This window comes from Schistocerca piceifrons, chromosome 3 (genome assembly GCF_021461385.2).
Source record: "Schistocerca piceifrons isolate TAMUIC-IGC-003096 chromosome 3, iqSchPice1.1, whole genome shotgun sequence".
In the NCBI taxonomy this organism is placed as follows: domain Eukaryota; kingdom Metazoa; phylum Arthropoda; class Insecta; order Orthoptera; family Acrididae; genus Schistocerca; species Schistocerca piceifrons.
The window spans coordinates 372244986-372265103 of record NC_060140.1 but is presented as its reverse complement, the minus strand read 5'-3'; the positions used below and the strand labels follow the sequence as shown (position 1 = coordinate 372265103).

Genomic DNA, 20118 nt, shown 5'->3' with positions numbered 1-20118 from the left:
AACAAGATTTACCACTGTTGCAGTGGGGCAAGAAAAAGCGGCACAAAGCATCTACTATGTACAACACCTGAGTTGTTACAGGGAAAGACAGTGACAGAGAGAGAGAGAGAATCAAACTATATTACTACCTTACATGATCACTTACACTAAATGATTTTTTGTGGGAACTGTAGGTTTGGAGATTGTCATATGGTCACAAATGTAAACAAATGTTTCTTCCATGGCTTTTTACTGAAGTATTGCTGTCCACGTGCACAATCATCGTATAAGTTTTTGATACACTTCCCCAAATATCTTTCTAGTTGCCTCACATGCTTAGCTTACATGAATATGAAACACAGCCACAAGCGCATTGCTACCAAATTTCTTGCACTTCGGTAACTTGTATGTACAAGCAGTGTTGTCGAGTCAAACATATTGTATTCATGATTTTAGGTGCTTCTGTTACTATTATAATCATCAGCTTCACCAGTACATTACAGTGATATATGTAAGTGAAATTTTTAGAAGCAATTAGGAGCACAGAACACAATATACAGCTTCTATAAATAATTCATTTGTTTTAGAAGTTCTGCTTCAGTCTGCACAGTATAGAAAAGGAAACCAAACTTGAAAATCAGCTTTCAATGTGTATATCCGTTTCATTGAACTTATTTAAAGATTAGCCTGCTTAAGGTTACCACTACTACCACCACCACCACCACCACCACCACCACCCAAATGTAACACTTTTTATTCATTATAATACACGAGTATGACAATCAATTTACACACTCCCTTAACTATTTCAATTTCTTTTTTATAATACCTTATCTGTGGTTATTTTAAAGGAAGTCTCAATGGTGCTGTGCACAATCTGAAGCTCCTTAATCAGCCACTTACAAACAGTCCATTTATCTGGTGGTTGCTGTCAGAACAATAAATTTTATTTCTTCCCTGTTGTGTTCTTTCTGACAACCTCCTTTTTGTTGTTCTACATTCTTTTACAAGACATTTTGTCTCTGTATGAGAAAGAGTTGAAATGTACAGTCCAAGATGCAACTGGTATTGATATTAAGTGGCCTTATACATTTAGAAATTTTACTATGTGCAGCTCAAATTATTCTTCTGCAATGGCAGTTTGTAGCCAAAACAGTTTTAACAATTACTTATAATATTGGTTAATTAAATTTATCAGATAGTGGGAAGAAATTATGCCCCACTCCCCAATAAGCAACCATGAAATGTCAATGCAGTTACTAAAAAAGGCACTTATTATTTTTAAATATAATTTGTTTAATAGAAATTCTTTGGTTGCTAATATTTCAAGATATTTCTTCATTACACTTCTGGTAATAGTTAAGAGATTTTAATTAACATACTTTAAAATAACATTAAGTACATTCTACATGTATTCTGAGGAATGACACGCCACTGCATTAAAATCAGCAATCCTCCTCATTCCATACAGCTGTGAATAATGATGACATAATGCTTTAAAATCATTACACAATTTAATAACAGGACATACAAAAATGCCACCTTTCTGCTATTATAATGGTATTTCAATAATGTAGCAGTGAAAACTGACTCTTCACTGTCATGGAATTTTAGACTCTCTTAAGCATATTTATGCAACAACTCCAAAATGTCTAAACAACAAGTGGCCCACAAAAATATAAAGGTATGCTTTACTTTGTAACTCGAGCTATAAAAATATGTCACATTTTATTACACAAATGAGAATTCATCTCACAGTACACTTACTTCTTAAAGAAATTAGTATGTAGATACACTGCACTACAAGGCAACTTGCAATTCACAAGTGTGGATATTGTAACATACATAAAAAAATCATCTATGAAAATTAATAACACTTTCTTTAACGTCAATATTGCTCTTCTGTTACATATGTAAAAGATCCACATAACTAGAATGCTTTCCCAGAAACAACAATGATTCTCAACCAAAATATGCTCCACAATTTGAACATCGTCTGTTCTTCAAAGCCAAACAGCAAAGTATGCCTAGTGGAAAGAAGAAAATGGCACAGAATATTCCGAGGCATGTGTAGTCATCTTCAAGTACACCAATCTGAAAGATAAAACAGAAAAGTATTTAGACAGACTCCTCAAATTATAATGTAACATTATGGCACAAACAAAGATCTCCATCATACATTATAAAACACTGGTTGAATTTTTTGTCCCCTACAATAAGAGCTCGAGCACATATTCCTAATTTCTGGTTATCATGATGATTAGTCAAAACTCTGACGAAAGATATGATTCAGTTGTTCTAATTCAGAATGATAACATAGTGAGATGAAGGGTGTGCTACTCTGCAGCTAGCTCCTGTGGGTGGTCAGAGATTTAGGGTGTTTGTGGAAATGGTACAGGAAAACTGTCTGGCCTAGATTTTGAGGTAACGTCTGTGTGTGAAGGCATCTTTGGTATAATGGACAAGGGATTTCTCGTCACTGCATATGCATTGCCCATGATTACCCAGATTGTTTGGAAGACTTTAGTGAGGAAGTAATGACAGTCATAAAATGAAGAAATTGTTGTTGATCAGTGAGGTTGATTTGGATTAAGGTTTTGACAGAGTCCCTGGAGAGGTGTAATGCTGGCCTGAGAATAACCACATGAAGCAGATGGGAGAGAAGGTGTTGAGGTTGTGGAGGAATGAGCATAGATTGTCTTCGCACTGTGTCCAGATCATGAAAATAATTGTCACTGAACCTGAACCAGATGAAGGGCTTGGGATCTTGGGTGGCTAGGTATATTTCCTCTAGGTGGTCCATACGCAGGTTGGTATAAGAGGATGCTATGTGAGAGCGCATAGCCACGGCAGAAATTGTTTGTATATCTTATCCTCAAAGGAGAAATATATGACGACATAGTTAATTAGGTGTGTAAGGTATGTGGAGGTGGATTTGGAGTCTGAAGAACTTTGGGGAGGTAGTGTTCAATAAATGTAAGGGCATGGGTGTGGAGGATACTGGTGTATAAGAAGTGGCCATTAAAAGTGGGAAATGGGGATTTAAGTGGTAATGGGTGGGGATGGTTGGGAGTTGGAAGGAAGAGGTTTGTATGTTTGATATAGTAAGCTAGGCTGTGGATAACTGGTCAGAGAGATTTCCTTTAGTGAGAACACAGCAATTAGATGTAATGGGTCATCAGGATTGTTAGGTTTATGGAATTTGGGAACCATGTGAAAGGTAAGTGTGCAAAGGCAATTGGGTGAAGAGGGTGATTAGCTCTGGGGAGAGATTTTGGGAAGGGCTTAATCAATCTCACACACACACACACACACACACACACACACACACACACACACACACACACACTCTCTCTCTCTCTCTCTCTCTCTCTCTCTCTCTCTCTCTCTCTCTCCCCCCCCCCCCACCCCCCCATACATACATACATACATACACACCCAATTACTCCTTGCACTATCACCTTCTGAGTGCTTCCTAAAATCCATAAACCTATTAGTTCCAGACAACGCACTGAAGCTGGTTATTTTGTTTCCACTTAATCTTGGGTCCTGTTGACCAACATCTAAAACTGCCACAACATAAACTCCCAAATCAAAGACATAAATCACTTCCCTCACTGTCTCTTGACTATCCCCCACACCACATTACCACCAGTAAGCCTACTTGCCATTATCAACACCACTTCCTTGTATACCAACATACCCATGCCCTTGGCCTTACTGGTATCTCTTCTGAACATCCTTTTGACTCCACCAGCTAATTCTTTATGTACCTATATATTTATATCCACACATATATAACTACATTTCCTTTGAGGTAATTTTTTTTGAGTCAACTGTCTTCTGACTGGTTTGATGTGGACATATTAATTGAAGACATATAGTCTGAAAATGAGTTCGTGATCATATTTTTGGCACTTTATTTTTCAGGTCCGTCTTGATCACACAATTGTTATTATTTTTTTACATTTCACTATGACTGCTTTCAGCTACTGCCATCATCAGATCTGTTACAAAAACAAAAACTGTGTGTAACCAACTAAGTTTACTGGTGCTAAATCTATAGAAGTCCTGGTGCTAAGAAGATAAAATGTTTACATGATTAACAGCCATGTACACCAGCCACACACACCATAAAATATTCTGATGTAGTATCAACATCAAACTAAACATGTAGGTACATAGTAAGTGCGGGTGGTGATCAGAATGCATCTGGTATTTATTCAAGGAAACTGATGCCAGCAGAGAGCACTATAGCTAGACTACATGATTAACCAGTAACTGTAAAGGTTAAGATGTGGTATGCATAGTCATCAATGAGAATTACTTCACGTGGTAAAATGCGCATCTGACAATAAACATGTACTGGCATACTCCTCATGGAATTGGATCCATACTTAAAATCCACAGAAAAAGTGCAAATATTAATAATGTGAAGCTTCTGGCATGACAAGGTAAAACATACAGTTGTATAAAAACCAGTATAAAAAGGCACAAGCTCAAAAACACCTATAAAATAAAATCTTCCAGCCTGACAGATCTATTACCATAAACGTAATTGTGAGGCAATTAATGAAGCAGTGACTATTCATTAAAAATTAAAAAAATTGATAGTCGATAATACATCTGGAGTATGGTCTCAATGGCGGCATGTCGTAGCTTCTTTGTATGATGTTCTTGTTTTTCCTGCGGTGGAACTTGTGAAGGAAGGCCCAGTTTCCTTGTTACCAGCGGCTGGCGCACACGACTGCACGCCAGTCGGTTGAAGTGCTCAATGGTGCTCAAACCAGTAGATTTCTGAATACATCAAAATAACAAGAATGTCATACAGAGAAGCCACGACGTGCTGCCACTGAGACCACATTCCAGATGTATTATCGACTATCAATTTTTTAATTTTTAATGAATAGTCACTACTTCAGTAATTGCCTCACAATTACGTTTTTGGTAATTGATCTGTCAGGCTGGAAGATTTTATTTTATAGGTGTTTTTAATCTTGTGCTTTTTTATACTGGCTTTTATACAACTGTATGTTTTACCTTGTCAGGCTATAAGCTTCACATTACTAATATTTGCACTTTTTATGTGGATTTTAAGTATGGATCCAACTCCACACGGAGTACGTCAGTACATGTTTCATTGTCAGGTGCTAGTTTTCCCATGTGAAGTCATTTTCATTAATGACTACGCATATCACATTTTAATCATTACATTTGTGATACTGGTTAATCATGTAGCCTAGCTATAGTGCCCTCTGCTGGCATTACTTTCCCTGCATAAATACCAGACGCATTCTGATCATCACCAGCACTTACTATGTACCAACATGTTTAGTTTGATGTTGATACTACATTAGAATATTTTATGGTGTGTGTGGCTGGTATACATGGCTGTTAATCATGTAAACATTTTATCTTTGTAGCACCAGGACTTTTATAGAAAGTCAAACCGAAACCAGTAATTGTAAAAATAATAATAATAATGTGATCAAGAGACCTGTAAAATAAGTTTGATGTGGACTGCCACAAATTCCTGTCCTGTGCCAGTCTCTTCAATTCAGAGTAGCACTTGCAACCTGAATTCTCAATTATTTTGTATCTATTTCAATCTCTGTCTTCCTCTACAAGTTCTGCGTTGTACAGCTCCCCTTAGTACTGTGGTAGTTATTACCTGGTGCCTTTACATGTGTCCCATCATCCTGTCCCTTTTCGTCGTTAGTGTTTTCCGTATGTTCCTTTCTTTGTTGATCTACAGAAAACCTCCTCATTCCCTATCTTCCAGTCCAACTAATTTAAAAAATTCTTCTGTAGGATCATATCTCAAATACTTCAATTCTCTTCTGTTCCAGTTTTCCCATAGTCCATGATTCGCTTCCACACAATGCTGTGCTCCAAACACACATTCCCTGAAATTTCTTCCCCAAATTCAGGCATATATTTGATACCTGTAGACTTCTCTTGGCCGTGAATGCTCTTTTTAACTGCTTTTGTGTCATCTTTGCTTCGTCCATCATAGATTATTTTGCTTCCAACATAGCAGAACTCCTTAACTTTGCGATCACCAATTTTGATGTTTCTGACTAGTCTCCTTTCTGCTACTTCTCACTGCTTTTGTCTTTCGTTAGTTTACTCTCAGTTCAAATTCTGTACTCATTATTCCATTAAACAGACCCCATAATTCTTCATCTTCACTGAGAATAGGAATTTCGTCAGTCAATCTTATCACTGATGCCTTTCACCATGAATTTTAATCCTACTCTTGAACTTGTGGGGTCGACAAGTATGAATGCCTTATCTCCGCCATCGCAACTTCTTTGACTCAGTATCCTCACGGCCCACGCCATCTTGCCAGGGCAGTTCGATGTATGACTTGCTGTACTGTGGATGCCTGTATGAAATACACCAATTTATACAGAAATTAGTGTGTTTCCTTGGGCTACAACCCACCAGAATTCCCACAGTGGTGACACCGAGTAAGAATTCACATGTCATTTCCTCATAGTGCAAGTATTTTCTCATCTACCATGCCGCTTTGTTTATGCCTTTGTTCGTTCCACACAGCCATGTATCCTGCAGCGCAGCACACGAATATCAAAGCTTCTGCACCTATAACTGGACATTTCGTCACTTCACCACCACCTGGATTGTACGAACATTTCCTACAGTTTTGTCGCGTCAACACTTTCGCCACTCGACAGTGCAGCATGTAACTGCAGACTCAGACTTTCCCTCTCAAGCGCGTGTCCACTGACACACGCATTTCGAAAACGATAACGAGAAGAGCAAAGCCCCTGCATTTCATCGTACTGACATGGATTCTGCATTTCGTGCACAAACTATGTATCAGATGTTGGCCATCTGGGCGACAGTTACAACAGTGCCATCTGCAAACTCTCCTTCATTGGGACAGACCACATGTACTGATCGTGCCCTTGCAATGCCCGAGTGTTTTACTGCTTCATCGGTTTACAAAGTGGACAATGCTCAGCATATATCACGAACATTTCCAGGCCAGTTTCCATCCCTAGTGGCTGTTTGGCCCCTCAGTGCACTTTACAAGCCCCCACCTGGTATGAACAATGAGCCGTGTAGTGATACTGTGATATCCACCCCTCCGAACATGCCCCAGCTTGTCATGTCGACAGCCCAATGGGAACATTTTACTGCTCTGTACACATCCACTCTACCAACTCCCCCCCTCCTGCCGTCGCCACCGCAAGTCAACTTTGGGGGGGGTTCAGCTGCAGCCGTTCACCCGCTCGCTCGCTTTTCATACGGTACTGGCCATGCCTTCTGTGTCAGACTTCCACTCCGACAGACTGCTTGCTCGCACCCTATGCAGTACCACCTGCATCAACTGCGCCGGTCCAGCATCCACATCATATGAGTGATGCGAGAGCCACATATACAGAACCGCATTGCATGGGCTGAAAACAAGCTTGCCACAATCGCCACCCACATCAGTTCACACCACTTGACAGCACCAACACCGGAGCCTTCGTCCAACACACGAGACAGCTCCGCCGACAACAGCACACAGGTTAGCAACACCACACTTATCTCGTGTGACTCCAGTCTCAACCACACAGTGTTACCCCCTCCTTCCCAACCACTGTCGACGTCTCACACCTGCTTCACTAACTGACACTCGTGCGCCTCATGAGAATCCAGCCATCCGGGTGCTGACCACGACCCCCCACCACCACACGTGAGCACCCACCCACTGATAAAAATTCCCCCCACCTCGCACAGTTTGCTCCATAGCTCCAAGCGCGCCGGCAGCACCACCACTGCTGCGCGCGCCTCTCTCGTGCACTACGGACAATAGACAGCCTCTACACGCACCTCTTGCGCCCACCTCAAGCTCGGCTTCCAAGCCATGTGACTCTAATAAATCAACCAATACTACACCCCACGTGGATGCAGTCATCGAACATTTGGTTTCCACCAAAACGAACGGAACTGTTCATTGCATCATCACGTCTGAGAGCCCACATAGGTTCGCTGCCTTAACCCACCCACGTTATGCTCGGCTTGCCAGATAATACAGGAACTTCTTGAGGCAGGAATTTTACAGCCCTCCGATAGTAACTGGTCATCATCCGTACACCTAACCTCTAAACAAGACAGCTCATTTCATATGTGTTGCGATTACAGATGCTTGAACACTAGAACTGTGATGGGTGTTTATCCTATACTGAACATTTCCGACTTCACTTACCTCCTCGCAGGTACTACAATTTTCAGCATACTGGATTGCAAATGTGCTTATCACCAAATCCCAGTCGCACCCCAAGACATTCTGAAAACAGCGATTATCACCCCCGTTGGGTTGTACAAGTACCATTTCATGCCATTTGGGTTAAAAAAGGCTGTCCAGGTGTGACAATGCTTTATTGATTCTCCCTTGCTCCAGTTTGACTTCTGTTTCATATACCTTGAAGATATCCTGATCTTCAGCAAATTTGCACAAGATCATGAACGCCACATCATGATAGTAAAGGACACACACTCATCAAACAGAGTCGAGATCAACACTGACAAACTGCAACTGCACCAACAATCTGTCCAATTCTTGGGGTACACAGTGTCAGCTGCCGGTATACACCCCCCCTGAGTATACACCCCCCCTGAATCGAAGGTGCAATCAATCTTATCCATGCTACTCCCTAACACAAACAAAGAGCTCCATCGGTTCCTGGGAACAACAAACTACTACCATCGTCATTTGCCTGATGCAGCCAAGACCCAGGCTGCCCTCACTAACACCCTTGCCAGCAAGCAAACTTCAAGGACGTGCCCTTTCCGTGGAGGGAACCAATTCGCACAGCCTTCCAGGCCCTGGTTGACTCTCACATGAGACATCACCCTCGCTTATCCAACCTCAGATGCTGAACTCTTCGTCACCACAGATGCCAGTGACTTAATTAGGCACAGTCCTACAACAATGCCACGACAACGTGGTCATGCCACATCAGTTCTTTTCTAAGAAACTTTCACGCACCCAAAAAAAAGCTCTCAGCCTTCGACCGCAAACTTTTAGCAGTTTATGCGGCAGTGAAACACTTCCACCCCGACGTTGATGGCCGACCTTTCTACATCCCGACCGACCACAGACCAGTAGCAGATGCCATAATCAAACCCCCTCTTGACCCTAACCCCCAACGGTTTTGGCATTTCGATTTCATCTCTCAGTCCTCTACCGACGTCCGCCATATCAAAGGCACTGACAACATCATTGCAGATTTCCTTTCCTGCCTTAGCACCATCTCAACAATCGTCGACCTTTCTGACCTCGTGTCCCTGCAGAACCAGGACAAGGATACACAGCGACTTCTCAACAGCACCTCCACTTCGCTATCTTTCACCAAAGCAAAATTCGCTGGCGTCCAAGACGAAATCTGGTGCGACTCCTCCACCAGCAGCCTCCGACCCCTTATCCTCACCCCCCTCTGCCATTCAGTGTTTGACACACTATATTCTCTAGCACACCCCAGAATTAAGGCACCGACATGCCTCGTGTCCGAACGATTCATGTGGTGAGACATGAAGCATGATTATCAGACCTGGGGCCAGAACTGCATCACCTGCCAGTGCAACAAACTCACCAGGCACATTGTTCCACCTCTCTGCAAATTCGACATTCCATCTGGCCGCTTTCGCCATGAACACCTGGACCTGTAGATGCCGTACCTCTCACCAACATAACCGCTGTAACTGTAGCTAAGGCTTTTGTTTTTTTCCTGGATTTTCCACTTCAACTGCCCCGCCACTGTTACCACCAACCAGGGTCGGCAGTTTGAATCAGCACTCTTCGCCCAACTCTGCCAGCTGTGTGGTATCAACAAATGTCGCACAACTGCCTACAATCACCAAGCAAATGGACTGGTAGAATGGTGGCATCGTACTTTCAAGACAGCACTGCGGTGTCATGACAGTCTTTGGACTGGGCCATCCAGTGGGTACTCCACAGCCTACGGTCATCACGCAAACCAGATATCGAGGGCACCACAAGTGAGCTCATCTATGGTGAAAATCCTGTCCTCCCTGGGGAGAACAATCCCAAACTTCGTAAGCCAGATCCAAACACATTTTGCAAACATTTCACTGACCTGCCCCCCTCTCTAGCCATACTCTCCCTCCTTCCCCACTCCTACGCGCCCTTCTATCTCCTTTCATGCAAGTTCGTTTTTCTCTGCGACGATACCATCCGGTCTCAACTTGCCCCACCATATTAAGGCCCATACGAGGTCATAAACCGCACCACTAACACGATGGACATACGGGTTTAAGGTTTGCCCCTCACTGTTTCTCTCCACCGTGTGAAACCGGCACACCTCGACCCAGCGTCTTTCATGCCCGACGATGTTTTACAACCTCCCAGCACTGAGGACTCACACTAAAGCTATGACCCCTCAGAGCGGTCACCGCAACCCTCACCACCACATGCATCTACGTCACCATCAATGCCATTCCTCGGGTTCTCGGCCTCTGTCTACTTCCTCCCCCCTACCCCCTCTAGTGGTTCTGCAAACCGACATCCCGCCCGAACATGTGGAGGATGTCACCATCCTCATCGATGACAACCACATCTTCATCCTGCTGCAAGACAACTCGCCCCACCCGACCAGAACCCAGCTCATCAGACGATCGCCCGATCCCGTGCGGGGTCGACTACACACTCCTCTGTGCTATGGTAACCCCCCTAGGGAGGGTTCGAATGCTGCCAGCCAATCACATGAGGGACACAGTCCCTTCCCACACCACTCCATCCACATGCGCAGGCTGACACCTTGCCCGCCACCCACACCACCTACGGGAGTTCCACATCGACCTCCCAGCGTGGTCCCTGCCGCAACAACCTCTGGAGATGGACATCCCCATCACATCACTGCCATTGCCCTCACCACCGAACACACCCCCCTTTCACTACACTCAAACCATGCTCCACACTGCGGGGACAGGAGGGTGGCGGCTGTATGGTGTCGACAAGTACGAATGAGATATATCTGCCATCGCAACTTCTTTGACTATATCCTAACGGCCAACGCCATCTTGCCAGGGCAGTTCGACGTATGACTTCTTGTATTGTGGATGTCTGTACGAAATATACTGAGTTATACAGAAATGAGTGTGTTTCCTTGGGCTACAACCCAACAGAATTCCCACAAACTTTTATTTCCATCGAACAGTTGGGGCAAAAGACTGCATCCCATTTTACACCCTTTTTAATCTGATCATTTCATTCTTGGTCTTCCAATCTTATTTTTCCCCCTCTTGGTTCTTGCACATATTGTACATCACCTGTCTTTCCATACAGCTTACTCCCATTTTTCTCAGAATTTCGAACATCTTGCTCTATTCTACACTCTGAAGTGCTTTTTCCACGTTTGCAAATCCTATGAATGTTCCTTGATTTTTCTTCAGTCTTGCTTCCATTATCAAGAGCAATGTCAGGAGTCCTCTGGTGCCTTTACCTTTCCCACAGCCAAACTTGCAATCATCTAACAGATCCTCAATTTTTTTGCCATTCCTCTGTATGTTATTCTTGTCAGCAACTCGGATGGACGGGCTGTTAAGCTGGTTGTGTGATAGTTCTCGAACTTATCACCTCTCACTATCTTCAGCGATGGAATGTTGCCAGTCTCACAGATTCTACACAGCTACTTGAAATGGTCATTTGGTTCCATTTCCCCAATGATATTAGAAATTCTGATGGAATATAATCCAGTCCTTCAGCCTTATTTAATGCCAAGTCTTCCAAAGCTCTTTTAAATTCAGACTAACACTAGATTCCCCATCACTTCCATAAGAACTCCTATTTCTTCTTCTATCATGTCATCAGACAATTCCTCCCCTTCACAAAGTACTCTTCCCACTTATCCCTTTCTCCTCTGCATTCAACAGTGGAATTCCCACTGCATTCTTAAAGTAGTTGTTCTTGCTTTTAATTTCACCAAAAGTCATTTTTATTTTTCTCTGTGCTGAGTCAGTCCTTCCAGCAATCATTTTGCTTTTTATTTCTTCACATTTTCTCTGCAGCCATTTTGCCTTGGCTTTCCTGCACTTTCTGGTAATTTGTGGTAAGGACTATTGGACCAAACTGCTGAGGTCATCGGTCCCTAGGCTTACACACTAATTAAACTAACTTAACGCTAAGGACAACACACACACCCATGCCCGAGGGAGGACTCAAACCTCCGACGGGGGTAGCCGCATGAACCGTGACAAGACACATTAGACCGCACAGCTACACTGCACGGACCTGCACTTTCTGTTGTCTTCATTTGTAACTGGTTTATATTGCTGTATTCCTGTGTTTCCCTGAATATTCTTGTACTTCCTTCTTTCGTCAATCAATTGAAGTATTTCTTTAGTTGTCCAAGGTTTCTTTGTAGTTACCTTCCTAGTACCTATGTCTGTGTTTCCAACGTCTATGATTGCCCGTTTTACAGATATCCAATCTTGTTCGACTAAACTGTCTACTCTGGTATTCCTTATTGTAGCACCCCATCTTTAGCTAACTGCGAAAGCATCACATCCTTAATCTGTACTTCAGTATCCCACTTCCTTCCACACTGATTTTTCTCTGAACAATTCTCTGAAACTTCAGTCTACTCTTCCTTACTAAATTGTGGTCTGAGTCTATATCTGCTCCTGAGTACATCTTACAATTCAATACCTGATTTCAGTATCTTTGTCTGACTATAATGTAATCCAGCTGTATCATTTCTCTGTCTCCAAGTCTTTTACAAGTATCTCACTTCCTCTTGTCATTCTTAATTTTAATTTCAAAATTTATTGCAGTAATCAATTAGTCTCTCTCCTCTCTCATTACTACAACCAAGCCCACATTCTCTCATAATCCTTTCTTCCTTTCTTTCCCCTACAACTGTGTTCCAATACCCATGACTATTAGATTTTCATTATAAATTACGTACTAAATCGCCCATTCAGTATCCGTATATTTTCCTTATTTCTTCATCTTCAGCATGCATACCCGAACTATTATTGTCAGCATTGGTTCGCTGTTGATTCTTATGAGAACAATCCTATTTCTGAACTATTCACAATACCTCACACTCTGCCCTACTTTCTTATTCATAACGAATCCTACTCCCGTTACATCATTTTGTGCTACTGCTGATATTACCCTATATTCTTCTGAACAGAAATCTTTGTCTCCTTTCCATTTCACTTCACTGACCCTCACTATCTCAAGATTGAGCCTTGTAGTTCCCTTATCAGATTTCTAGCTTCCCTACCACATTCCAACTTCTGACCTTCCACACCCTGAGTATTAGAATGTTACATTCTTGTTGGTTATTCCATCATTTCCTCAGTCAGCTAACCTGCTTGGCAGTTCTCTCATGGAGATCATAATGGAATATTAATCTGGAATATTTTACCAATGGAGAGATCATTATGATGCTTTCCCAGTTATAGGCCACACGTCTTGTAGCTACACCTGATATATCTTTAATACAGGGGTTTCCTTTTCCTTCTGCATCCTCATGCTATTGATAATTGCTAATTCGTCCACCTTTTACAGGCAGTTACCTACCTCAAGTGCGAGACAGCCCTGAACCTCTGTTCCCTCCTTTGTCTTCTTCAATAAGGCTGTTGGCAGAATGAGGATGATTTCTTATGCTGGAAGTCTTCGGCTAACATTCCTAATGACTTTAAACAATGACTAGGTTCTTCATGACCTGGACCCAGAGCCAAACACCCTCTCTTGATTCCTGCACAACCTCAATGCATTCTCTACCACATGCTTTGACTGGTCTACTTCAGCCCAGCCTGCCACTTTCCTGTACATCGACCTCCAGCTATCCAATGGCACCATCCAAACCTCTGTCTGTATCAAACGCACTAATGATCAACATTATCTGCATTTTGATAGCTGGCATCCCTTAAACAGCAAAAATCATTCCCATATAGCCTGGCCACCTCTGGACAGCCCCCTTATTAGTGATACACAACTCATTACCCACCATGCAGAATATCTTACTATGCACTAAGAGACAGTCTGCAGGAGATTTCCTGTGCCACATCCACATGTGCCTCTAAATCCTCTGACCATCCCTAGAAATCAACTGGAAAAAAACTCTTATACTCAAAATCAACACAGACTGGTAGAACTGGACCATATTCTTTGCCAGGGCTTTGAATTGTGCTTATATCTGTGTCCAGGAATAAACAACATCCTACCAATAGTCATTCCCATCCCCTTCAAATGTGGTATTCCACTGCCAACCTAATCTATAGAACATCCTAGTCCATCCTTATGCCTCACCTACTCCCAATCCCTTGCCACACGGGACATACTCCTGTCGAAGACCCAGGTGTAAGACCAGTTCAATACATCCACCCACCAACTCAGCACATCTTACTCCAGTTCTATGTCAAGTTTATCCTATCCGATGCCCAACCACTTGTGAAAGCAGTCACGTCGTTCACCAGATCTGCTGTGATTTCTGCACAGCATTTTGTGTGGACATGACCAACAACCAAATATTCACTCGAATGAATGACAACTGCCAAACTGTGGGCAGAAGCAGGGATGACAACTGGCAGAATATGTGCTGGGCACAACATGCTCAATTTCAATGGCTGCTTTACAACTCATGCTATCCGGATCCTTCCCAACACCACTATCTTTTCCTAAATATGTAGATAGAAGATGTTCTTCCAAAACATCATGTAATCCAATAGTCCTCCTTGCCTCAGCCTTCGCTAGCCCCAGCTCCACACTCACCTCCAACCCTTCCACATGATTTGACTTCACTTGTCTTGCACTGACACACTGTTCTTGACAGTCTATCTTGTCCTCTGTTGTACCTCCTTCTCTCAATCAAGTACTCCTTGCCACTGTGCACAAGTCCTCCTCCCCGGGGCTAGAATGAGCTCATCAGTGCTACATACCCATCGCAAGCAGCTGCTATGTCTCCTGCCCATCTGCAATCCACCTTTCCCCGACATTCCCTCCTATTATTCGCCTACTCTCCCACCTCATCTACCACTCCACTCAATATAACCCCTCACTCCAGATGAGCAGCAGTTCTAGCACAATGCAGTCAGCCAGGTCAATGTGGACTATTCTCTCATTTATATATTCAGCACAGACAGACTGAAAAACTGCTTGTGTGCTTTCATTGTTTATATGTCTTTGTTTGCTTCAACTTGAATCATTCACACTATTATCTTGGCAAAACTTGACTTGAGGTGTCTAAACATCTCTTGGAAATACAAATCTCAATTAATCTACCTACATTAATACTTTAACCCAAGCGGTTATGGTTACTGTATGTCTATGTGATACTGCAAAATGAAACAAACTAGCATTCTGATTACTCCTCACATCATTGAGAGCTGAAGGCTACGTTAAAATTAGTTACAAACCTCAGGGTACAAATGGAGGAATGTTAATTGGGAACCAGATGTAAGAACAGCTTACACCAAATGTTAAGTGTCCGTAAAAAAGTATTTTTTCCAAGGAAGCTCACTGCTGCTATAAGTAAATAAACTTCCTTAAAAGGGTGATCCTCATAAAGGAAACTTCACTGGCACCCACAAGTAACAATTGGGTACTCTATGTGAAGCATGGTCAGTCAATCAGTAGCAACAACATTTATTTTTTACCTTGTAGAAACAGTGGGAAAATATTAACATGTCTTACCTCTCCACAGCAAAAAGACCTTGTACATATATTGTACATTCACTAATTTCCACATGAGGATAATGAGGACAATTACACATAAAGTACCCAATAGACCAGAAATAAACACTAAGGAATAGAAAACAACTGTTAAAACTATTACAAAAGCTGAAAAACCAGAGATCATGAAGAACAAAAAGAAATGACAAACTGGGTGTAATCAAAATCTCAAATGAGATGGTAATGAATTGTTAATTTTATAACAGATGAACTGAGAGTTTTTTACTTTGCAGAACAACAATGAGCTACACAAAGGCTTAGTTTTGTGTATGAAAGATAAGGTAATGAGCTAAGCAGTCAAGATGACACGATTACTGAGACTGGAAAGTCCACATAAAGATCTGATGCAAGGTAATATGGTAAGTAGTCAAGACAAAATGAATGCTAAGACTGGAAAGCACACACAAAGATCTGATGCAAACGGTCACCCACCAAATAAAGCAGAGGAGACCTCCACTCAGTGTCTCAACTACATTATGAGTTGTTCCTTCATCCCTTCCATTACCTGTTAACCACAAAATGTAGAAAGGGGAAAATTTATCAAGAAAAATTCCAGAAGATTGTGACAGTGGAAATTTGAGAATGGAAAGAAATAAAAAAGAAGAAATAAAGAAAGGCGACGTTTCACACAAACACAAGAGAGATTTTCATAGATGGAGTGGGGGAGGGGCGAAGGAAGAAGGGACAGAATGCTTTTCTGGTCAGTTATGTATGTCTAACTTCCATTTATATATTTCACTTATTTTCTAGAATAAGTATACATACTGACCCCTCCCCAAATGCACACTTCTGCTGCCACAGAATGGTCCAAATACAAGCCATGTCAGGAAAAAAAAAATCCCATCACTTATGAACTTTGAAGATTGTATTCAGAAAACACAAACAGAAAACAATCTGATATGGTCAAGAGCAGAATGCTTAGCAATTAATGACCAACAAAGAGGAACCAATTCTAAACAAAAATATTTCACAAAGGAAGAGAGGGTTCACAAAGAAACAGGGGGCAGCAAGTACTCATTTTCAGGGGATGCAACATTCATTACAGCAAACAGAAATATAGAAATACATATTAGATATTAATATTCGTAGCCTGTAGAATGAGATGTTCCTTTTTCATGGAGGGCGCAGGAATTAGTTACGGAGACTGGACAAAGGGGGGGAGGGGGGGCAGTGGGATGTCACTTAGATTTCAGGCAACATTTAGTACGATGTTATGACGAAATATTGCAGATAGATATCGTACAATTACTCAAAGGAAGAATTTTGTAGCAGAACTGTCTGAAATTATGAATCTCTTACAAACAAGAAGGTTGATTATTAATCAGTCACATAAAATTACTTCACTTATACTGCAGTAAGTGCCGAAACTGTCACACAGCTTAATGGTGGCACTTTGGTGTGAGATAATTGGATCTTTATTTTGATCACAATCACAGAAGGAAATTCTCTTTACTTTCTTCTCTGGCAGATAAAACATTAACTCATCTTCCTGTCCACACTAGTACCCAAGCTTTCTCCTGAGGTATATATCACACAAAATCTAAATGAAGATTGGGACTTAAACCCCATCCCAAGTGCAAGTCCATTACTTCAATCCTTTGGAACCCACATTTGCAGCAAAACTCTTATAAAGTTAGTTACTTCTGAAATTAATCTCTTTAGCATTTTTTTTATTTTTTGAGTCTTCAGTCTTCTGACTGGTATGATGCAGCCTGCCACAAATTCCTTTCCTGTGCTAACCTCTTCATCTCAGAGTAGCGCTTGCAACTTACGTCCTCAATCATTTGCTGGATGTATTCCAATCTCTGTCTTCCTCTACAGTTTTTGCCCTCTACACCTCCTCTAGTAACACAGAAGTCATTCTCTGATGTATTAACAGATGTCCTATCATCCTGTCACTTCTCCTTGTCAGTGTTTTCCACATATTCCTTTCCTCTCTGATACTGATGGAACCTCCTCATTCATTACCTCATCAGTCCACCTAGTTTTCAACATTTGTCTGTAACACCACATCTCAAACCCTTTGGTTCTCCTCTGTTCCGGTTTTCCTACACTCCGTGTTTCACTACCGTACAATGCTGTGCTCCAAACGTACATTCTCAGAAATTTCTTCCTCAAATTAAGGCCTATGTTTGATACTAGTTGACTTCCCTTGGCCAGGAATGCCCTTTTTGCTAGTGCCAGTCTGATTTTTATGTCCTCCTTGCTCTGTCCATCATTGGTTATTTTGCTGCCTAGGTAGTAGAATTTCTTAACTTCATCTACTTCACAACCATAAATCCTGATGTTAAGTTTCTTGCTGTTCTCATTTCTGCTACTTCTCATTACTTTTGTCTTCCTTCGATTTACTCTTAATCCATATTCTGTACTCATTAAATTGTTCAGTCCATTCAGCAGATCATGTAATTCTTCTTCCCTTTCACTCAGGATAGAAATGTGATCAGTGAATCATATCATTGATACCCTTTCACCCTGAGCTTTAATTCCACTCCTGAACCTATCTTTTATTTCCGTCATTGCTTCTTTGATGTACAGACTGAATAGCAGGGGTGAAAGACTACAACCGTCTTCACACTTTTTAATCTGAGCACTTCGTACCTGGTCATCCACTCTTATTATTCACTCTGGGCTCTTGTACATATTGTATATTACCCATCTCCCCCTATAGCTTACCCCTACTTTTCTCAGAATTTTGAACCTCTTGCACCATTTTACATAGTCAAATGCTTTTTCCAGGTTGACAAATCCTATGAATGTGTCTTGATGTTTCTTTAGTCTTGCTTCCATGATGTTTCTTTAGTCTTGCTTCCATTATCAATCACAATATCAGAATTGCCTCTCTGGTGCCTTACATTTCCTACAGCCAAACTAATCATCATCTCACATATCCTCCATTTTCTTTTCCATTCTTCTGTATATTATTCTTATCAGCAGCTAGGATGCATGAGCTGTTAAGCTGACTGTGTGATAATTCTCACTCGTGTCAGCTCTTGCAGTCTTTGGAATTGTGTGGCTGTTATTTTTTCAAAAGTCAGAAGGTATGTCACCTGACTCATGCATTCTCCACATCAATGTGAATAGTCATTTTGTTGCCACTTCCCACAATGATTCTACACATTCCGATGGAATGTTATCTATCCCTTCTGCCTTCTTTGATCTTAAGTTTTCCAAAGCTCCTTTAAATTCTGATTCCAATACTGGACCCACTATCTCTTCTAAAACGACTCCTGTTTCTTCTTCTATCACATCAGACAAATCTTCTCCCTTACAGAGGCCTTTAATGTACTCTTTCACCTATCCGCTCTCTCTTCTGCATTTAACAGTGGGATTCCCATTGCCCTCTTAATGTTACCACCCTTGTTTTTAATTTCATTGAAGGTTATTTGACATTCCTATATGCTGAGTCCATCCTTCCAACAATCACAGCATCTCCGCTATATGGTGAGAAGCAACTTTCCTTTTCGTTATATTTTTACATTCCATCCTGGACTTTCCATTGTTTGATGTACACCTGATGGCTTTTCTTCAATCATTTCTTTTCCTATTTCTTCACATTTTTCAAGCATTTTTTCAATTACAAGCAACATGTACTGTGGATACGTGTTATGTGTCTTTAATGCAGTGGTGTCCCATGCTGGTTGAGTGTGAAAGACAAAAGAAGCAGACGAGTGAGCAGATAGCTGCCACGAGGTACCTAATTTTTCTGAAACCTGGATGTGGAGGCTGTCATGTAAGAGCCATCTATTTTTCTTGGTGTTCTAATTTTATTTTGGGTTTTTAACATGGTTGGAGTAAACGAAGATATACAAATGCGTAGTTTTTTCAAGAATGTCAGTATTTATTCTTTTATTCACCATCCTGCTAGTTGTTTTTGTTTCATGTACAGGGATAGCCACTATGGTGGTGTTGGAATGGGTAAGATAACTGACTGAAAATTATTACCTGAAAACCACAGTTTATCCTCGGCTTTGAAGGATTCCTGCCTCTGTTTTAAGGATCATGGACTTCACACCAAGGAGGAGATATGTCAATGTTTATGTGAATTATATGAAGACGAGGAGGAAGGGTACGTTGAGAATGAAGTGACATTGATTACGAACATGAGGATATAGAGCAATATGATACTTGCACAGATTCTAACCAATAGCTACAAAAAGGAAGAAGAGAATGGATCAGTAGAAAAAATGCCACTTGAAGGTGAAGATGTTGCTCAATTGCATTTTTATTTTGACAGAAGCAAGGAAACCTTATGGATAAGTGATTCGAAATACCTAACCAGAATTTCACAAAAAAAATATGCAGCAGGATTTTGGAACATATATTGTGTTCAAACATTATGAATTACCTCAAAGAAAATGGTCTATTGAGACACAGTCAACATGGGTTTAGAAAACATCATTCCTGTGAAACACAACTAGCTC

At 41.5% G+C, this 20118-nt stretch overlaps 1 protein-coding gene across 1 annotated transcript in view; it reads right to left on the bottom strand.

The window, feature by feature from the left end:
* Positions 1-212: 212 nt before the first annotated feature.
* Positions 213-20118, bottom strand: part of LOC124788172 (brain protein I3) — a 31320-nt gene continuing 11414 nt past the window's right edge. The window contains exon 4 of the mRNA XM_047255326.1: positions 213-2073. Within this exon, the coding sequence (XP_047111282.1) occupies positions 1942-2073 (132 nt within the window). The 3' untranslated portion in view covers positions 213-1941. The remainder of the gene's footprint in view (positions 2074-20118) is intronic.